The sequence below is a fragment of the Vulpes vulpes genome, chromosome 2 (genome assembly GCF_048418805.1).
Source record: "Vulpes vulpes isolate BD-2025 chromosome 2, VulVul3, whole genome shotgun sequence".
Classification (NCBI taxonomy): domain Eukaryota; kingdom Metazoa; phylum Chordata; class Mammalia; order Carnivora; family Canidae; genus Vulpes; species Vulpes vulpes.
In genome coordinates, this window is record NC_132781.1 from 142,726,672 (window position 1) to 142,745,567 (window position 18,896).

General features: G+C 37.3%; 1 protein-coding gene across 6 annotated transcripts in view; it reads left to right on the forward strand.

Moving 5' to 3' along the window:
- TOX3 (TOX high mobility group box family member 3) overlaps window positions 1–18,896 on the forward strand; it is a 105,381-nt gene that overhangs the window by 68,691 nt on the left and 17,794 nt on the right. For 3 of the 6 annotated variants that reach the window (XM_026011746.2, XM_072750243.1, XM_072750245.1), the window contains exons 2-3: window positions 7,617–7,682; window positions 11,801–12,055. In XM_026011746.2, coding sequence (XP_025867531.1) covers window positions 7,638–7,682; window positions 11,801–12,055 — 300 coding nt within the window. In that variant the 5' untranslated portion in view covers window positions 7,617–7,637. The remainder of the gene's footprint in view (window positions 1–7,616; window positions 7,683–11,800; window positions 12,056–18,896) is intronic. The other 3 variants (XM_072750247.1, XM_072750244.1, XM_072750246.1) reach the window with 1 other exon arrangement.

Below are 18,896 nucleotides of genomic sequence, written 5' to 3' on the forward strand. Positions count from 1 at the left end.
CATGCGACATCAACATTTCAATGAGATCATCATCAGGCGTATGGAAAGGTTTATTTAAAAAAAATAAAAATAAAAATAAAAAAAAAAAAATAAACCTCCATGTTAGTCTAAAATAACAAGGCTGGTAGTTTTCAAATATTAGTGTCTCCTTGAGTTCCTGAGAACCTGGTTAAAAACACCAGATTTTTAGGGCCTCACTGCCTAGAGATTCTGACACAGTAAACTTTGGGGAATCAAATAATCTGCATTTTTAACAGGCATCTGGTTAATGACTGGTCCCTAGCACCACACTTTGAGGAACTCTGACCCAGTCTATATAAAGCAAACACTTTTTTAAAAAAACAATAGTATTTTAAATTAGAAAAAAAAAATCAGCTGTCAAATTGAATACTCAGATTCTTGCCCCCTTGATGTAAGATTATCAGCTTTCTCTTCTCTGGACTCTACATCTACAGGCCAGAATCAGTATGGTTCCTGCAGCGTGTTTTCAACCACAAGGCACCCCTACTTCACACTCCAACCTCACCCACCCAGGCCTCTATATCTTGTATAAAAGGGTTAGTGCATTTTCTAGAATAAAGCATTTTTTTCAAGCTAAGCATCCCTAACATTTAAAATATTAATTTTATTAGCATATAGAATTCTTTCTTATTACCACTTCTCTCCCAGAGGTGTAGTTCTTCACGCTAGGACCTGTGGTGATAGATGCTTGGTTTCTCCTTTTGGCTTGAAGTTCAAGTGCGTATACTGTGCTTGGAGAGCAGTTCTGCATAGCAGCATTTCCCATTCCAGAAATTAATTTGTTCTTTCACTCAATACAGATTTGTTGAACACCTACTATTTATCAAGCTTTCTTCTTGGCACTGGGACGTCAATGTAAACAGTGTAACACATGCTTATCCTCATTAAATTTACATTCTAGTTGGGGGAGAAAGACAATAAATATGTTACGTGGAAAAGTGTTACCGAAAAAAATCAAAACGGGGAGGAGCAGTAGAAAGTGCTGGAGGAGGAAGAGGGCTGCAAAGACATTTTATAGGGTAGACAGAAGGTGACAACTGAGTAAAGGCCCCAAAGGAGAGAAGTGAGCGAGCCCTGAGGATGTGGCCGAGAATGACAGTTCAGGTAGAGGAACCAGCTGGCACGGAAGCCCTGCAGTTGAAATGTGTCTGAGGTCTTCGAGGAACAATGGAAGCCAGCAGGGTTAGGGTAGGATAAGCAGGGATGGAAACATTGGCCAAGGGTCAGAGAAGAAGCCAGGGCCATTGTGAGTCTTGGCTTCTTCCCTGAGAATAGAAGGCCACAGAAAGTTTTATGCAGATGAGAGATGGGATATGACCTGGGTTTTCAAGGGATCTCTTCAGGTCTGTGCTGAGAAGAGACTGGTGGACAGCATGGTAGAGCCAGCAGGACTGCTAGGAGGTGACCACGGTGACCCAGGAGGGGATGGGTGACTTGGACCTGGGTGACAAAATGATCAGCTGTGGGGGCGTAACTAAAGATGAGCCAATGGAATCTTTGATGATTTGATGGGGGGGGGGGGGGGAAGGGAGGAGGAGTGGATTCCAGAATGATTTTTTGGCCTGAGTCACCCGGAAGTGAGTCATCTCTCCAATCAAAGTTGATGGGGAAGGCTGTGGGTGGAGCGGGTCTGGGGAGAAGCTGAGGAATTCAGTTTTGTGCATATGATCGAGCCGCCTATTGACATCCAAATGCAAATGCTGTAGGCAGTTGGATAGATGAGTCTGGCACGGGGGAGATAATTATCTAGGAGTTTTTAGCATATGGAAAGGCAAATAATATTTTTGAAAGTTTATTTTCTTAAAAAAAATCCTACTTTATATTTGAACCTGTTAATATATGTGCGCATATGTATATATATGTGTATAATTATACATATGTGTGTACATAATCCTCTCTCTGTATATAATTGTATATACGTAATTAGCAGAAGTATGTGTGTGCGTGTATCTTCTGCTAATTATACATCCTAGTCCACTGTTTGCAGTTTGTTTCCAGGCTGTTGTCGAACCCATAACCTTTGGTACAGACTGTCTTTACTCACAGCATCATTCTTTGTTCCCGATGTGGCACTCCAGATCCACCCCTGAGAATCCCCAGTATCCCCAGTATTGTCATCTGCTATCCTGGGCTTGCATTCACTCTTTTGGGCTCTATATCTTGAAACGGATTACCACTGCTGAACATGGTTAAAACTTGATTATCGCTGGTAAGTTCTTTTCCATGGGGTAGTTAGCAGAGCCTTTGAGAGTGTGTGAACTTTGCGGCATGGCCTTCTTACCATGTGACCATGCTTGGCACACTTGATCCATGATGGCACAGTTCATTTGTGTAAGCAACTTGACAGATGTCCTTACTGAGGCATCAAATTAGATGGTGTCTGCTAACAAATCTAATGGGAAAAAAGAAAAGAGAATTCGAAGGATTATCTTTTTTTTTAAGGATTAAATTTGTGCCATTTAGCTGTTTGATACCTTGTAGTTAATGCTGCTTTATTAGAAGCCTATACAATTCTTCACATGAGTGTCAAAATAATTTCAGTGAAAATGATGTTGTGTGGACTCATCAAGCTGAAGTATTCGTCTTGTGATTACAGATGGGTTTTTGTCTGTGCTGCTCTACTTTCTTCCAAGCCTTTTGCTGGACAAGCTAGAATTAACAATCTCCATTAATTTACTTTGGCACTTCACACGGTTAGACAGGCCATGAACACGATGGTCTTTAATAAATTTTTTTAGAAATCCTGCAATGCTCCTTTTTAATTGATGTCCTTCATAAATTGTATTTGCCAAAGCTGTAATTATTCATCAAGCAGCAAAAGCAAATCTACCTCTAAGTACAATGAAGATGTTCTTTTGTGAAATTATTAAGATACAGAAGTTCGACATGCAGAGTAATTTAGTTCTGCTTTATAATTATATCTTTGGGGATTATATCTTTGGGGATCACATCTATTAGAGCCTATCAAAGTGGAAAGGACCGATCATCACCAGGGTACTCATAAATGCCCCTGCCTCGTAGTGACCATTCCCTCAATATATAAGCTCTTTGAAACAGTTGGAATTGGCCTCTTTCTTTCATAATGTCTTTATATGCTGTTTGCGCTAGGTAAACTCTTTCACCCGATGTTCATTGGTTGTTTTGAAATACTTTGTTTCAATTCCTGAAATCACATTAAAAACCATATATTGGTCGAGTTAGGGGATCTTCGAAGGAACATCAATGGAGAGCTACCATCTAGACAGTTTAGAAATTAGCCAAATTAAGATGACCCAAATGCTTAATTTGGAAATTCTTATTTAGGTGAATCACCAAATGTGTAAACTTTACCTTGGTGCAAAATGAGGATACTGACTTTGGTAAGGATTCAGGGGAAATAAAGGAACATTGTCAATAAAGGCTGTGGAACAAGGTTTTCCAGAGTGTTCCCACAGACTGCTGTGGGGGAAACCCAAAGAAGTGTCCCATGGCAAATCTAGGGGTAAGAGGGAGGTTTACTATCTCCCACTTAAAGAAAAATGTAAACTCTATCCAGATAGGAACTTTGCCATCTTTCTTACCATTTTGTGGTCAGTGCCACGCACAGTGCCTTTCACACAGTAGGTGCATAAATAAATGTTTGCTGAATGAATGAGCTGCGGGACTTCTCAGAACATTTAACTGAGTGTAGCAGGCTCTGTAACTCATCAAAGAGGGGAAGTGGTCTGCAGCCTTTCTCAAACTTATGGGCCTTGAAATTCTTTTTCTTGAGAAGCATTCTCCTAGTCTGAGGTACCTGGAAATACCTCCTGTGAAATTCTAGCCTTGGGTCAGATTGATAAAAATAGAGTCTTAGCATTGAATTGATCACTGAGTGAAATAATCAAGGTTTTATGGTTATCAGAACATAGTGATACATATTATGAGGCAAGTGGGATGCCAGGCTCCCATGTTTACATCTATGATATGGGGCATTAACCCCTAGAAGCCTCAGTCTGTTTATCTATAAAATAGGGATAATAATGATTTTTTTTTCTAACTTGTTCTGGGGGAAAATAAATTACATTTAGTCATACTTGGAAAAGGTAAATAATTTCTCAGGGTTTATAACTATTACTATCATTATCATTCTGGATATCATCTCAAAAAAAGTGACAAAATTGTTCCAGTTAAGATGTGTGATTACAAGACACTGAAGTTACAAATGGGATCAACCTTTTTAACCCCTCCCCCCACTTCAACAAACGTTGGAGTGCTCATAATATGCCCGGCATTGTTGTTGGTTTTGGGGGAGACAACAGTGAACACAATTAAAGTCCTTTGCCCTCATGGAGCTGGGGATTTTTTGTAATATATTGTGTTTACCGATGTCACTGTCTCTCAGAACATAAAGCAAATTTAATTGTACACAATTCAGTTAAAGTTAATTGTTCTGAGGTCATTATATTAGAGATCTGCCCCAAAGGATCACTTTTTCTCTCAGAATCAGATCTGTTCGTACACAAAACGAGTAAAGGAGGATTCATAGGTCACATTTTAAAATAAAACAAATTAAATTAAGCTAGCGTTACCAGCTAAGGTAAATCAAATGGAAAGTGGCATCCCTTTCATCCTGATCCATTTAACCACGCTGCCAAAGTTAGCAAGTAAAAACACACCATACCCAGTTGTAGTTGAACCAGATAAATAGAGAAAGCTCTTTTTAAAAGGATAAGTATATCCCAAATAGTGTGTGGGACATACTTATACTTGAAACAAAGTTGTTTATTTGAAACTTAACTGGACATCCAACATCTTATCTAGCTACCCCTCCCACACTACACCAGAGTCCCAACCACCTGTGCAGGAGAAAAGACTTGTTCCCCACACAAATCAATATTTGAGGCCATCTTTGAAGGGCATATTTTTACCCCCAACTGCACAGAAACCTTGGCTTCTATTTGAAATGATTTATAACTGTTCCCGCCTGATCACCAAGTGTTTCCAAATTAAAAGCCATTAATTAAGGCCCGATATAGATACAAAAGATATGCAAGGAGTGCTTTGTAATTCCAGCTCGGTACTTCAGGTGAGAGCTTTTCAAATTACGTGGACCACTGGAGCCACCTGCTTGACTAAATGCAGCGCGGCGGGCGCGTGGCTCATCAGCGCACTGCGGTGCCAGCGTTGTTACTGATTTTTCTCATTTCTCCAGGGCAAATACTAATTAATGGATACAATTCACAGCTGATTAGCTGTAGTTTCTTCAGTAATTACATTCGCATACTAACTGTTCAGAAGAGGATTTCTAACCCAGTTCTTATTTCACTCTAAGCTTAATTTGTTTTTTGAATTGTTTAGGCCCTTACTTTAATAGCCATTTTATTTTTCTTTGTTGTTTTAGGTGCTATTAGATAATAAGTGAGTTTAATCTTAAAAAAATACTCTCTGATAATGAGCTGCTTTCCTTAAATGGATTTCTAATTCACCAACAAAACCTACATTTAAATAACGCTAAAGCTGGGATGCAGGCTGCCCAGGCATTTTGGGGAGGTGGGGTGGGTGCCCGGAATGCACAGCATGACCCAGGTTCTCATAAGTACCCAAAAACAACATTCGGAATGGAGACCTGAGATTTTTATCCTAGAATCATTCATTCACAGAAAATTCCGAGACAGAAACCTATGCTTTTTCTTACATATAATGAACATTGTAGAAAAATGGAGAAAATATGTGTATGTGGGCCTTGCCCATGCGTGTGCACCTGCTCACATATGTATCTTGCTTAATTTTAAAATTATTTTTAGGAGCGCCTGGGTGGCTCAGTGGTTGAGCCTCTGCCTTCAGCTCAGGTAGTGATCCCGGGATCCTGGGATCGAGTCTCACATCAGGCTCCGCGAAGGGAGCCTGCTTCTCCCTCTGCCTGTGTCTCTGCCTCTGTGTGTATCTCTCATGAATATGCAAATCTTTTTAAAATAAAAACTTTTAAACCATTTTAGTGGGGTATGATGGTGTACAACACACTGTACATACATCACGTTTGCACCTTGATAAGTTCAGAGATAAGTGTACATTGGCGAAACCACCCCCACACGTCTTTTTTCTATCACATGCCTTCAGAGAAACTAGATACAGGTCTTTCTCAAGTGCTAACAAATACATCTTTCAGAAATCCTTATAAAGATGTTTATCCAAATGAATCTGAGGGCTCATTGTGTGAGTATGTATTTAGGGGTCGTTTTACAGGGTGCGATTTTGCTTCTGTAGACCATAGCCGCACTCCGGAGCCTTTAGAGCCTTTCGTGTAAATCCTGCTCAGTTCTTGGATCCCTGACATGATAAAGTGTAGCATGTCAGTCCCACTTCTCTGCACGAATCTTACGGGTTCAGAGTCAGGGGCCGAGAGCCCCCTGGAAATGAGTGTTGCGTTTGCTGAGAGGAGGATTATGTGGGTCTTCCATATCTATGTGTCTATGTTTATTCTCTGCATTTGTCTGTGTATCTGTATTTCTCTCACTCTCTCTCTCCTTGGGAAAGTTATGCCTTTTACTTTAAATAATTAACTAGCTCTATTTATATTAGAGAATGGATATATACATTTCACCCTTTGGAGACCAAAGCTGTGTGTCATTTGATGCACTGAAGGAAGGAAACAATACACATTATAACAAGAAGGGCATTCGTTTACCATTTAAAAATGGTGAAAATAATACAGCTCCAAATAATTATGCTCACAGAGCCCTTCCATATTGCCAGACTGATAACAAAATGTTTAAAGCAACAAAATGTGCCTACATATACCATCTGAACCTGAAAATACATTTCTGGCAAAATCCAAGTTTTACATTTTGATAACAGGTCTGTAGCAGTAAAGAGCTTATGTCTGAAATGCTGATACAGTCTTATTTGTGATGGTATGAATGGGCTGTTGTGTTAGGGAATTAAATAAAAATTGCTGTGTTCATTGGATCCTGCTTATTTTTTAAACCTCTTTGCACTTAATGTTACATTGGGAGATTAAATATCACTGTTTTCAACAGCTCTGATGGATATAGATATCGTTTTCAACTCTGTTTGGAGATTTAAAAAAAATATTCTTTAGTCTCATTATTTATTTATATTCATGCCACACCCCATTCACGAGAAAATAGAATTTGAGTCCTGAGAATTGAATTCCATTCCCTTTATTTCACATTTTAACCTCCCCACACTTGTGACATCTGTTCCTGGAAAGTACGCTATGAAATCCCAACATGCTCTAAAAAATGTGTCAAGGTGATTTTCTTGGGAACTTGGCCTTCCACCTTCTGACAAATGCCAGTTGAACAAACCACACCCACACGTGACCAGTTGGCCAACTGTTTGTAATTGTCTCCCTTTGTTGCCAGTCTTGATGAGAAACAACACCGTTTTCTAGAATTATCAAGTTAGCTTAACTCTGTGCTCTGTTTTCTGAAAGAAGCAGCCGACAGCATGTAGCACAAAACCTCTGTCACAGTTCACGTTTGGTCTGAGGAAAACCACTCTTTTATCTCATGACACCAGCATTCTTGCCAAATCCCATTCCAGTATTAAGTAAACCACCAGGATTCTTGATCTTTCTGCATATTAACATAAAACAATCTGTTTTCTTTCAGTTTGGGAGTAACAATAATTACATGAACATGGCTGAGGCAAACAATGCTTTCTTTGCAGCCAGTGAGGTAGGTGTCTATCTTCATATGTCGGTTCATGTTTTGTGTGTCGTTTAGATCATTTTAAAAGGCTTGAAGGGAAAAGCAAAGCATCGAATTTATCTCTCTTATGTGGTGCAAGGTAACGACTCTGGAGGAGAAATGAGAAAAACCTTTTGGAAAAGAAAATGACCTGACAAGTCTATCACTTGTCCGGAGGCTGTTACAAACTGTTAGTAATTCACACACGTCTCTTAATGGAAAGAGATACGTATGCAAACGAAAGTAAATATGTAAGAAAATACATAAAATCCATCTAGCCAAATTGGTATCTGAGCAAACTGAGTGGTTATTTTTAAAGCTGGGGTGGAAGTGACTTTCAATAGAAAATATTTCAACTTCACCTAGCTCTGGGGATAATTTCATTAAGATGCCATGGTTTGGGAGATAAGGTGGCAAAATAGTATTATAGTTTCTTGGGTCTTCAGTGACAGTGACGTGAAGTGAGTGTTTTGTTTTCTTGTTAGATCCCCACAGCTTGTTACAGTGCCCGGCACATAGTAGGTGTTCAATGAATATAATATAGAACGAATGAATGAGAGGATATGCTCCAAGGCTTGGTTGGCATGGCAGGGAAAACTGGGGGGTGGACTCCAGAGGCAGCATCACCTGGGCCCTGGGTCGGTCTACAGTGTCCCGGCACAGATGGAACAAAGATCTTGTTGCTGTTTCTACTGCATTCCCCGTTTACTGACTTTAACGGCTGTTGCCTGGGCTCATTGGCCTGCCCTTCAGAAAAACCCTGATCTTGATTAGATGAGGAAAACAGTTTCCTTAAAAAAAAAAAAAAAAAAAAAAAAAAAAAAAGGCAAACCGTGAGATTTCAGATTTTAAAACAAGAACACACAGGTGAAATTGGTCCAAATGGGATATTTCCTCTTGGGGTTCCCGTAATAAAAAGTCTTCATTTTCCAAATACATTCAAATATAGGAAACTGAACTAGCTTGACCCCAGAGGATGAAAATCATAATGGCTTTGTAAATGATCTTGGTACAGGGAAGCAAGTGGTATGAAAGAAATTAACTTTGAGAAATTATTAGAAAAAATGAGGAATCAAGAATTAAGGGTATTCGTAGATTAATCATTTTTACAGTGACCATCCTCTCTCTCACCAAGAAGACGGCTTAGATAAGGGATATTGTCTGGCACTAGCTGCTGTGTTGTTTGTGATAATGAACACAAACCCCATCTGTAAGGACAACATGATGTTTCATTCTGTAGGATTTTTTCCCTACATTTGAATCAAACATTGATGAAAGCTCTACTGCCAGCAGCTGTTCAGAGACAATTTAATTCCAGCTGTGATAATTCACCGTGTCAGACATTGGCTGTTATATGTTGATACAACAGTTCTCCAGATTTGCATTTTTATCAAAAGGAACAAATGTTTTGAACATTTCAGTACAGATGGTATTTAACCATGTACATACTATTTTAACATGTTCAAGGTAAACACTGAAGAGTCAATATCTGTAAAAAGTAATCATTATAGACTCTAAATGATTAACCTGATATTGGTCGTATGCCAGAGTTGCAAAAAGTCCCTGTCTTTTTTTTTGTTGGTGGTGCCATATGTGGTTATTTTATAATCTCAGATATATCCAGTGTTTGGGGTTACTTTTTTCTCTAAGGAACGCTTAACTTTATAGTTCATATATTACCTCTCTTTAAAAGTGGTTTAAGATTTTAGCATTCTCTTGGTTATTTATTAGAACGTTTTATTGTTTTATTAGGTTATGCTATAGTAACATACTCGATTCTTCCTTAAAATTAATTTGTTTTTTAAAAAAATTACACCATAGGGACCTATTATACATAAGACATCTCTCTGCTCCTTAACAAAAATAAAATCGAAAGCCTCCTTAGTTTTGACCACCTAGCATAAGACCTGCTTTATGGTAGAGTTTAAGAGCTAATCTTACACAATGATTTTGCCATATATCTTTTCTTGAACAAAAAATAAAGCCCAAGTAAATGTTAATGCACCACATTATAGCATGTGCCTAATTTCCCAATCATTGCATTAAAAGTAAATTTATTTGTTTTTTTAACATTTTAATGAGTGCGAACTAATTCAGGAAGACTTTAGGTTTGAATGCTCTAAAGTCGAAATTGTGCCTGAAACCAATTCCCTTCACATAGATATTGCCCTGTAGATAACACCACGGGGACTAGGATACTCTGAGTTTGAAATTCACACATTTGCTTTATGTTTTCTGTCTGTGTCATGATTACCCTGACCATTTTTAAAGTACTTTAAATATTTATTGAAATAATATTTCAAGTGTTAATTACAGTGGTAATGAAAACAGCCAAATGCCACATATCAAGAATGAGTGTTTATCCGTATTGTTAATGTGATATGTTAGATTTCATTAAGCAGTAATGGGGTAGCAAATGAGTCACAAATTACAGTTGCATCTGTTACTAGACCACATTAGTGCCAAAGTAACGGCAAATGCAGCCATAGGGTTATGTTCATTAGCCAACCATGTTTGTGGCCAATCCATCCCTTTGTGTTTGAGAACTTGGGGCACCATCGTAAGACATTGACATCTTTTGGGGGTCAGGATTAGAATAAATATGTCAAAGAATCTAATACTTCATTCTAGCTTTTAAATATGTTTTTATGCTATAATGTTTTGCATATATTGAATCTGCTAGGAACTTCAAGATGTTCACTGGTCCCACCATAGCCAGCCATAACTTGTGACCTCTTTATTTCTGGTAAGATGCAATTAGCAGTTGACAGGTTCTAGATACAAGGAATGGTTTGTTTGTTTTGTTTTGGTTTTTTCTCTGAGTTTGTTTCTATTCTCTCGCAAGTGGTTATTAAGTTATAGCATCATTAATAGTTTGAAGAATGATGGTTTGTAGTTCTTAATTCATTCTCTTAACCAATTGTAGCAGGTTCAAATTACCTTGCACCAGTTAATTCTTTAAAAATGCTACTAATAATGCACTATAACTTTGATCCTCTGAGCTAGAACAAAAAAATATGACTCCTTCACCTCACTAGAATATCCTAGATATTGACCTGCTCTCTCCCCAAAATCCAAGTTCTATTTTAAGAAAAGTGGTTAGTGTAGTAGAACATGGCGGCCCTGATTTACATCCAAGTAGTACATTATTTACTTAGGTCTTGAGAAGTAAAACTTGTCTAAGGAAGTGAGCAACATCAATGGAGTTACTAGTACATCTCTATCAGCATATCTCTGTGCTCATTCTGTAGATAGTCTTTCTTTTGTTGTTGTGGTTTGTTTTGGTTTTAAGTGGGCTCCACAGTAGGTGGGGCTTGAACTCAAGACCTTGAGATCAAGACCTGAGCTAGGATCAAGAGTGGGACACTTAACCCACTGAGCCACCCAGGCACCCCTATGGATAGTCTTTCAGAGTTGAAGACTGCCAGAAGTGTTCTGATAAATACGTATTAAGATCGTCATAAAAGAAAATAACTCTCCTTATAGTTTAAATAAAAACACTGGGACCTTTTAATATATGCACTTATATAAAATTTTGTATTACAAACCGTAACAATTTCCATAGAAGCGTTCACTGCACTTGGGAATATACCGATAAGGAAATTAAAAAAGCAAACTACAAATTTAATATTACTTGTTTTATATGTTGTGGCAGAAAGTAAATATGTGTAATGTTCACTTCTGGATTAATGTTGTGTGTGTGCACCACAAAATCGTCAGCATTTTATGAAGCATGTGGATAATGTAAGCGGTTTGAGCTGTTTCGCTAACATATCAATAAAGTGGCAATTTGTTATATAGCCAAATCTAATGTCGCTGATGCTCCAACTAACAACAAAGACAGATGTTGCTAATTAAGTACGCATTAAAAAACTGTTAATACTGATACTCCATTAAAACCATATGATAATGAGACTTAAATCTTTAATCAGAATGATCAGCAAAACTTTATATATGGAAATCTGTGTTTAAGATGTTTTCATTTGAGAAATAAATATTTGGTGTAGCTATGCAGTGTTTTTATGTAAAATCTTTCTTCTTCCCTCCAAGGAGAAATAAAACAGAGGAACAGAATATGAAAATAACTATATTTTGTTTCCTTTTAGCAGACATTCCATACACCAAGCCTCGGGGATGAGGAGTTTGAAATCCCCCCTATCACACCTCCTCCAGAATCAGACCCTGCCTTGGGCATGCCCGATGTGCTTCTGCCCTTTCAAGGCCTCAGCGATCCATTGCCTTCCCAAGGAAGTGAATTCACACCCCAGTTTCCCCCTCAAAGCCTGGATCTTCCTTCCATTACAATCTCAAGAAATCTTGTGGAACAAGATGGCGTGCTTCATAGCAGTGGATTGCATATGGTAGGCACTACATTTATTGCTTGAAAGTGTTTTTTTAATCATTTGCACTTCTTATGGTAAAGACCTGAGAATTCATGGTCCAAAATGGGCTTCTCCCCTATTTACCGATGGACCTGAGGATTGTTTGTCCTCGTGCCATTCAAATGCAGGGAGAAGAGGGTTATGGGTTGGTTGATGATCATCAGCAACCCCGTTGGAGGATGGATGACCCAATAAGATCCTTCTGATTTGAAATAATTTTCAACAAACCTGAATCATTGATTTGGAAGTAGCCAATCTTCCCTTGGCTTTGGTTTAACACAAAGATGTACTTGAGTGGAAAGTTTGCCCAGGAGAGATTTTAGAAATGGAGGCCCTCACTGGGTACCTAGGTCTTTTGCATTTGTTGGATTATAACATAATGTCTATGATACATGATTTGCTCCTACCTCAAATGAAATATCAAACTGTGATACGGAGAAAGGGAAAAAAGAATAATTGCTCCTAGCCAGCAGAGGAAAATAGAGAGTGGGTTATTGTGTGAAAAATACCTAATTGTGTTATTTATTGTCATAAACATGGAATAAGGCACTCTAGAGAGCCAAGATCACTAATGCAATAATTTTGGTTCTATTTTTCTTAGTGTGCAATTATAGTCAGCAATCACCAGAGTAAATCTGCTTAAGTATTTTAAAGTCTTCTGCTGGGATTGTTTTTTTTTCCCCCATCATAGTATATAATACATTTGTGTCTATCTAGGTGAGGTATAAGCAGACATCTTAAAACAAGATTAATAGTTTATAGGGCTTTTTTTTTTTAACCCTGATAAAATGAAACAGATGTGTTGGTATAACAAAAAACAAATCCTATTGCTTGTTTACATATTTCTCTGCACATTAGGACCATGCCAGTGATGTTTATTGGTTTCATTGTTAATTCCCCAGATAACAACAGATGATTGCAAAATATGTAGTGGATTAGCTGTGCAAAGATTCAGCGTGCTCTCTGAAATATAAGATTACTTTCCCAAATAGGATTGTGGCAACATAATTTTCTTTGCTTGTGATCTTTTGTGTTGGAGCTGAACATCAGGGATTTTATTTTTACTTTTTTTTTTTTGTCAGAAAAGAATGCAGTGAACAGTCGGGAAATGGTCATTAAGTATTCATAAATGTTCCTCACCATCACAAATAATTGTTTCCTGTGGACTTTCTTACATTTTTGTCCCTTTGACACTGGAATGAAGGGTTCTGTCCTCTGTTTCTCCAAGTCAGGCTTGCAGCGTTGTGCCTGGAAAAGCATAAAAATAAAAAGGATATTTAGTCACCAGGGGAGTTTATCAGGGTTCACCATTATTCATAGATGCTCAGCGAGCTCATTGAAGTTGCAGAAATAGTTAAAAGACCATATAATGCATGCTAAAATGTGTATTTTATTAAATTGGTAAATATTTATTAATAATATAAGAATCTGCCTTTAAATTAAACATCTGATGAATTACCTTGCCTTAAAGCTATAAAACTGTTATTGCTGCTATAAAAAAGTGTAAAGGAGGCATTTTGACTATGAAATTTCATTTCATGGTCAATTGAATTTACTATATTGGAAAGAACTAAAGATGGAATCATAAAATAATTATGATATTCACATACACTTAACAATGCTTTCACGGACTGGCCTTGGGAGAGAGGACTCAATTTTTAATGCTTCTTTTGTAATGTATTGCTAATCACTAAAGCAGTTGAATTATTTCATTGATTTTTAAAAGTATAAGTGCTTTAGCTAAGTGCAGGCTGTTGTCATGGTATTTACGTGGACCTCATCACATTTATTGGGTGCCTTTCTGAAGTTTTGCTGAACCTGAGTGATATTTATTTTGGCTTGAAACAAACTAATCTTGTTGAAAATCCTAGTAGAATTTCACCTTGAAGAAATGTCATGGGATTTTAAATCACAAATGTTAGAAAAAATAAAATGTACTTGGACAGAATTATGATGAATACAATGTGTCGTTGGCTTTGTTCTATGTACTACCTGACATGTTCACCTATAAACTTGAATTCAGAATCGCCAGAGGCATGGTTAAAAATAGGCTATGTCAAGGTTCTTCTATATCTCCCTCCGGGTACCGAGTTGGCTGGCTACATCATAATACTCCACAGCAGCTCCTCGGAGATTTCCCTCAGGAAAGTCACCAGAAAAATAATAAATAATACTTTATACATCATGCATTCAGCTTCCCAGTGTGCATTGGACATTTCAGACCTTATGCAAGTAAGAAGTTTTATTATCCAAATGAATATGGCTGTCTGTTAAGGATTGCTGTGGTGAATTAAGACTATCCTAGAAGGAGAAAAGCCAGCTTGTTTATGTTGTATTGAACCAGCTTTTCTTCAGAGTTTCATTGGTTTTCCTTTGGAAAGACTGACAATTTTGTCACATTACTGATTAGCTGCATTTTTGTTGGCAACAAGCACAACCGTGTTTAACTTCCTTAAATTTATGCCACTATATTTAAAAACAGAGAGCAGGAACAAAAAGGACAGGTTAAAAAGAGTCCGATGATTAGCATTCACATCTCAAAATATGCAAATAATGCCCTCGTAGTCAAAAGCAAATTGTTGAAAAATTGAATGTCGAGGCATTTGTGACTTCAAAGAACAACCTTGATTTGTGTGTGCTGGATGTGTATATTTTAAAACAAGATGCGACTGGCCAGTCCAAACCAGCAGTATATTTGGGTTAAAAAATCTTTACCTCTAATCATTATTGTCAGTTCAGATGCTCATCTGGAAATTATTTTAATCTCCAAATGATTGCGATTCTAAAAATCTACGACATGCGCTCCAAAGGGTTTGGGGTGTGTGTGTGCGTGTGCGTGTGTGTGTGTGTGTGTTTTAACACCTCTCTATAATCTGCCCAGCCTGCTGAGTAGCATTGACATCAGTAGTACATCAATTTCAGAAAGTGGATTATTTTTACTAGACAGCTATTGTGACATATTGGGTCAGTCATAAATGAAAGATATTCATGCAAGCATGCAATACTTGTAATGAAGTCTCACTCTGACCTTCTGTATGATTGATTCTGTAATTTAGTTTTCTGAGGCAGTGCCTGAAATGAAATGAAATCATGTTGAACAAGTTTTGAATACCCACAGTGCACCAGGAGAAGAAAAATCTGCAGCCCTAGAGGCTTGAGAGAGCAGCTGAACGATTTATCTCTGTGCTATTATAGCCTTTGCCAGCGTTCAACATTTCTTTTTTTTTTTTTTTTTCTTATTTGGCTTAAGTACTTAATTCTGCAGGTAGCTGTAAATGGGAAAATAAAATGCTGTTCAGATTTAAAATGACAGGACAGGAGTATGTGCAGGGGACTGATAAAATATCTTGAATAGAACTGACCTTTCATGTAGCTGAAAGTTACTGGGGGATTCATCCTCATAATTACCATATAGATTATTTTTATTTCTTTCCTGCAATGAAACATTTCAGAGAGCAGTAGTGCTGATTGAATGAAAATTGAACTTGTTAACATTCTTTTCAGCTTAGCCTGTTGTACATAACAGAAGGTTAGCTTTGATGAATTTCAAAATTCTCTTTGATATCCAAGAAACAGACAGTAAAATAATTGTCTCTAGTCTGATATTTTGTATGCCCCCCAAAAGAGAATTTATAAAACACACTGATAATTCACATACTTTTTCTTCATACATTATATTTCATGTTTAGAGGACTGACATTTTTCTGTTTGATATTGCTTTGGATTTAATTGTGATACCACATATTTATAGAAAATGAATGCTACTCTGGTTGCTCTGGTAATATCAAACATGGTGTTAGGAAATTGAAAAGGCAGGAAGTAAGGGAGGCATATTTGAGTGTGGAAGTTTCTGTACCAGTTAAAGAGAAAGAAAAGGAGAGATAAAAGTCCTATAGAAGACATGCATGCAGAGAAGAAAATTAAAAGCTTTTAAAATATTCATAAGACTCTTAAGTCACACTCTGGACAGATATCACTTTTAACCAGAGAAATGGGAATATAGCAGAATAATACATCGAAAACTACCGGGCTTATTTTCAAAGTTTTTCTCACAGTCATTTGTTATGGCTTTGTTTTCAAAGTTGAATTATTTTCGTTTTCACAAAACAACTTTCATGCCATTTTTATACTTAAAAAAAATCTTACATTTAGAGAAATAGCAGACTTTCAATTAATACATTGTTTTAGCAATGTTGCTTAATGCGTTACAGATAAAACAGTTATTTCATGGATCATTAATGTGTTTAATGCGTGGAACGTTCTATTAAAACAAGCCCTTATTATTGTTATGAACATGTTCATTGCCATTGTCAATAGAGTCTGCAGAGCTACATTCCACAGGACAATTGCCACATAGCCATTGGAGGTACCAACAGTCTCATACAAATTGAATGATTACTTCAGTTAGATTTATTTTTGGTCACAGTATGGTAAAAAAAAATATTTTTATTCTGAGTTAACAGTAGAAAAGACACAAGTTACATAAGCAAAACACCCACTTTGGGTGGAACGGGACCCATATGTTTCAAGTCCAAATCATAAAATTGAAATGGTATGAACCTTTACCAAATATTTGCTGAGACCAATAACGTGTCGTACGTTGTTCTTAACAAGCAGAGAGTGTTTATATATACTGTTTATAAAGTTGCTTTCATGAATACCAGTGTCTCTTCCATGTCATACAAAAACTCAGAGGCTGATGACTGCTTTAGAGATGTTTATTGTCCACTGTCACTTTTAATTTAGCAGCTACTACACCTGGACAGTTGCATACCCAAAACACACAGGCCACAGACATTTTTATGAGCTGCCTTTTCTTGTAGAGCAAAGAGCTTTCCTTGTACCATGTGTAGCTTAAATAAGTATTCTTTCTTCTTGATCTGTAAATACCTATTCATCCTGAACATAGGAGTGCTGTGTTTAAGGTTGAGTTGGTGTTAGGGTCATCTATTAAAAGGGGAGCATGTTTTAGACTTCTGTTAAACCCAATGAGCTTTGTGTGAAGTGTGACATGTGATCACTTGCTTGATTTATAACATTCAAGGAAAAGTAGAGTTAGAAAGTTATGATTTCCCCGTATCTTGTTTTTGACATAGATCATCTGTAGTTACCTACTATTCGGTGATACCATTAGTACTTCCTAGGGTGTCAGGGACAGTAGAGATACCATATTACGTCCTTCGGATTGTCAAATGAAACTGGCTTGAGGCTCATTTTTTTTTAGAGGGGTGAGCATTACATCTGTGTTCTTGCCCCATTTCCTTTTATTCATGTCACCTGTTGCTCTTTGAAATGGCCTCCTTTGCCCTTATACAACCTGTCTCCTCCTCTGGCCTGTCTCAGGGGCTGCTGTCAGGCTCACGCCTAGAACAGCACCTGGGATGGAATATACTAGGCGCTCAATAAATATTTTATTTGTTGAACATACGACTAAATGAAAGAATGTGTATTTGCCATTAAGAACATATCTTGACTACTAACTAAAAATGAGAAAGAAGGGGTTTGAAGTATAAACAGCTGTAAAAAATGGAATTCGTCTTTTCACTTTTCATTGAGGCTTGAATAAAATAAGCATGGAGCTGACTCCTTGGTAAAACGAAGGAGTTACAGGTCTTATGAGGGAAATACCATTAAGTGTTTTATGGTAAACTCTTGGAAATTTTATTTGCTAAGAAACTATTAATTAACTTTTGGGAAGACTGTTTTTCACAAAACAGTCATGTGTAGGTATGTTTGATTATAACCCTGAGAGTAGCTATTAAGTAAAAATTATCTATTTCAGTGCAGATATTTTGATGAAGTTAAAGTTTGTGGTATGTAGGTCTATAATTATCATTGGTATGCATTTGTCCTAACTGTTTGTTTCAGGGTTTAGTGCGGTTAGGAATACTCTAGCTGTGCATGACAGTTGATTATTGTTCACTTGGAGACAAAATTTTAACGTTGCTATAGGACGTAGATTAAATAATTGAGCATAAAATTACCGACCTGAATTTCATCCTTGTAGTTCTCTGATCTTTATTAATACAAAGCAGTTTTTATTACTGATAATTGTTTAATTGCTCCATTTCTCAAGAAATATTGATTAAAAACACCCCAGTGCGAATGTGTTTAGTCACACTTGCTAATATATTTGGATTATTTGCTTCTTAATTAGATGCTATCCTCTATTATGAAAACCTACCATTGGATCGTTATGGAGAATATTTATTTGTAAACGTGCACAGAAGGTGCATATTAGATGTTTAAAAATCCTTTATGGTAAAATCAGCCCAGATGGAAGTAAGTACCACTGTCATAAGAAAAAAGAAGTAAAATACGATAATAATGTGCCATATCTCAAATAAGATGTCAATTGGAAAGTCTCTCTCTCGCGTTTGCAAAAGAAACCAAGACCCAATACTCAACAATGCCATTATGTACTACTAAGCATGCAGCACAAAGATATTATAATAAGTGCCATGGGTGGGAGGGAGGGCAGTCCTAGTCATGTACTGAGAAGATGTCATAGAAGACCGGTCTCTTGCTCCAGGCCTGATAGAATGAGTGAAAACAGATTATAATATGTAGAGGAGGTTGAAATTTCTTGCCTAAGAAAGTGAGAGCAAACTGCCCATTTCCCACCAGACACCCCCTCCCGGAATCCCCACATATCTTTATATGAAGCATGGCCGAGGTGATACCCCATTGTGATTTACACAGTGAGGACATTTTTCACCTTGCCAATTTCTTTCAATCTTGATTAAGTCTAGGAGAAAGTCTCAGTTTGGGGCTAATAAGTCTTTCACACCTCTTTTATCCTTTTTAAATAAGAGAAAGC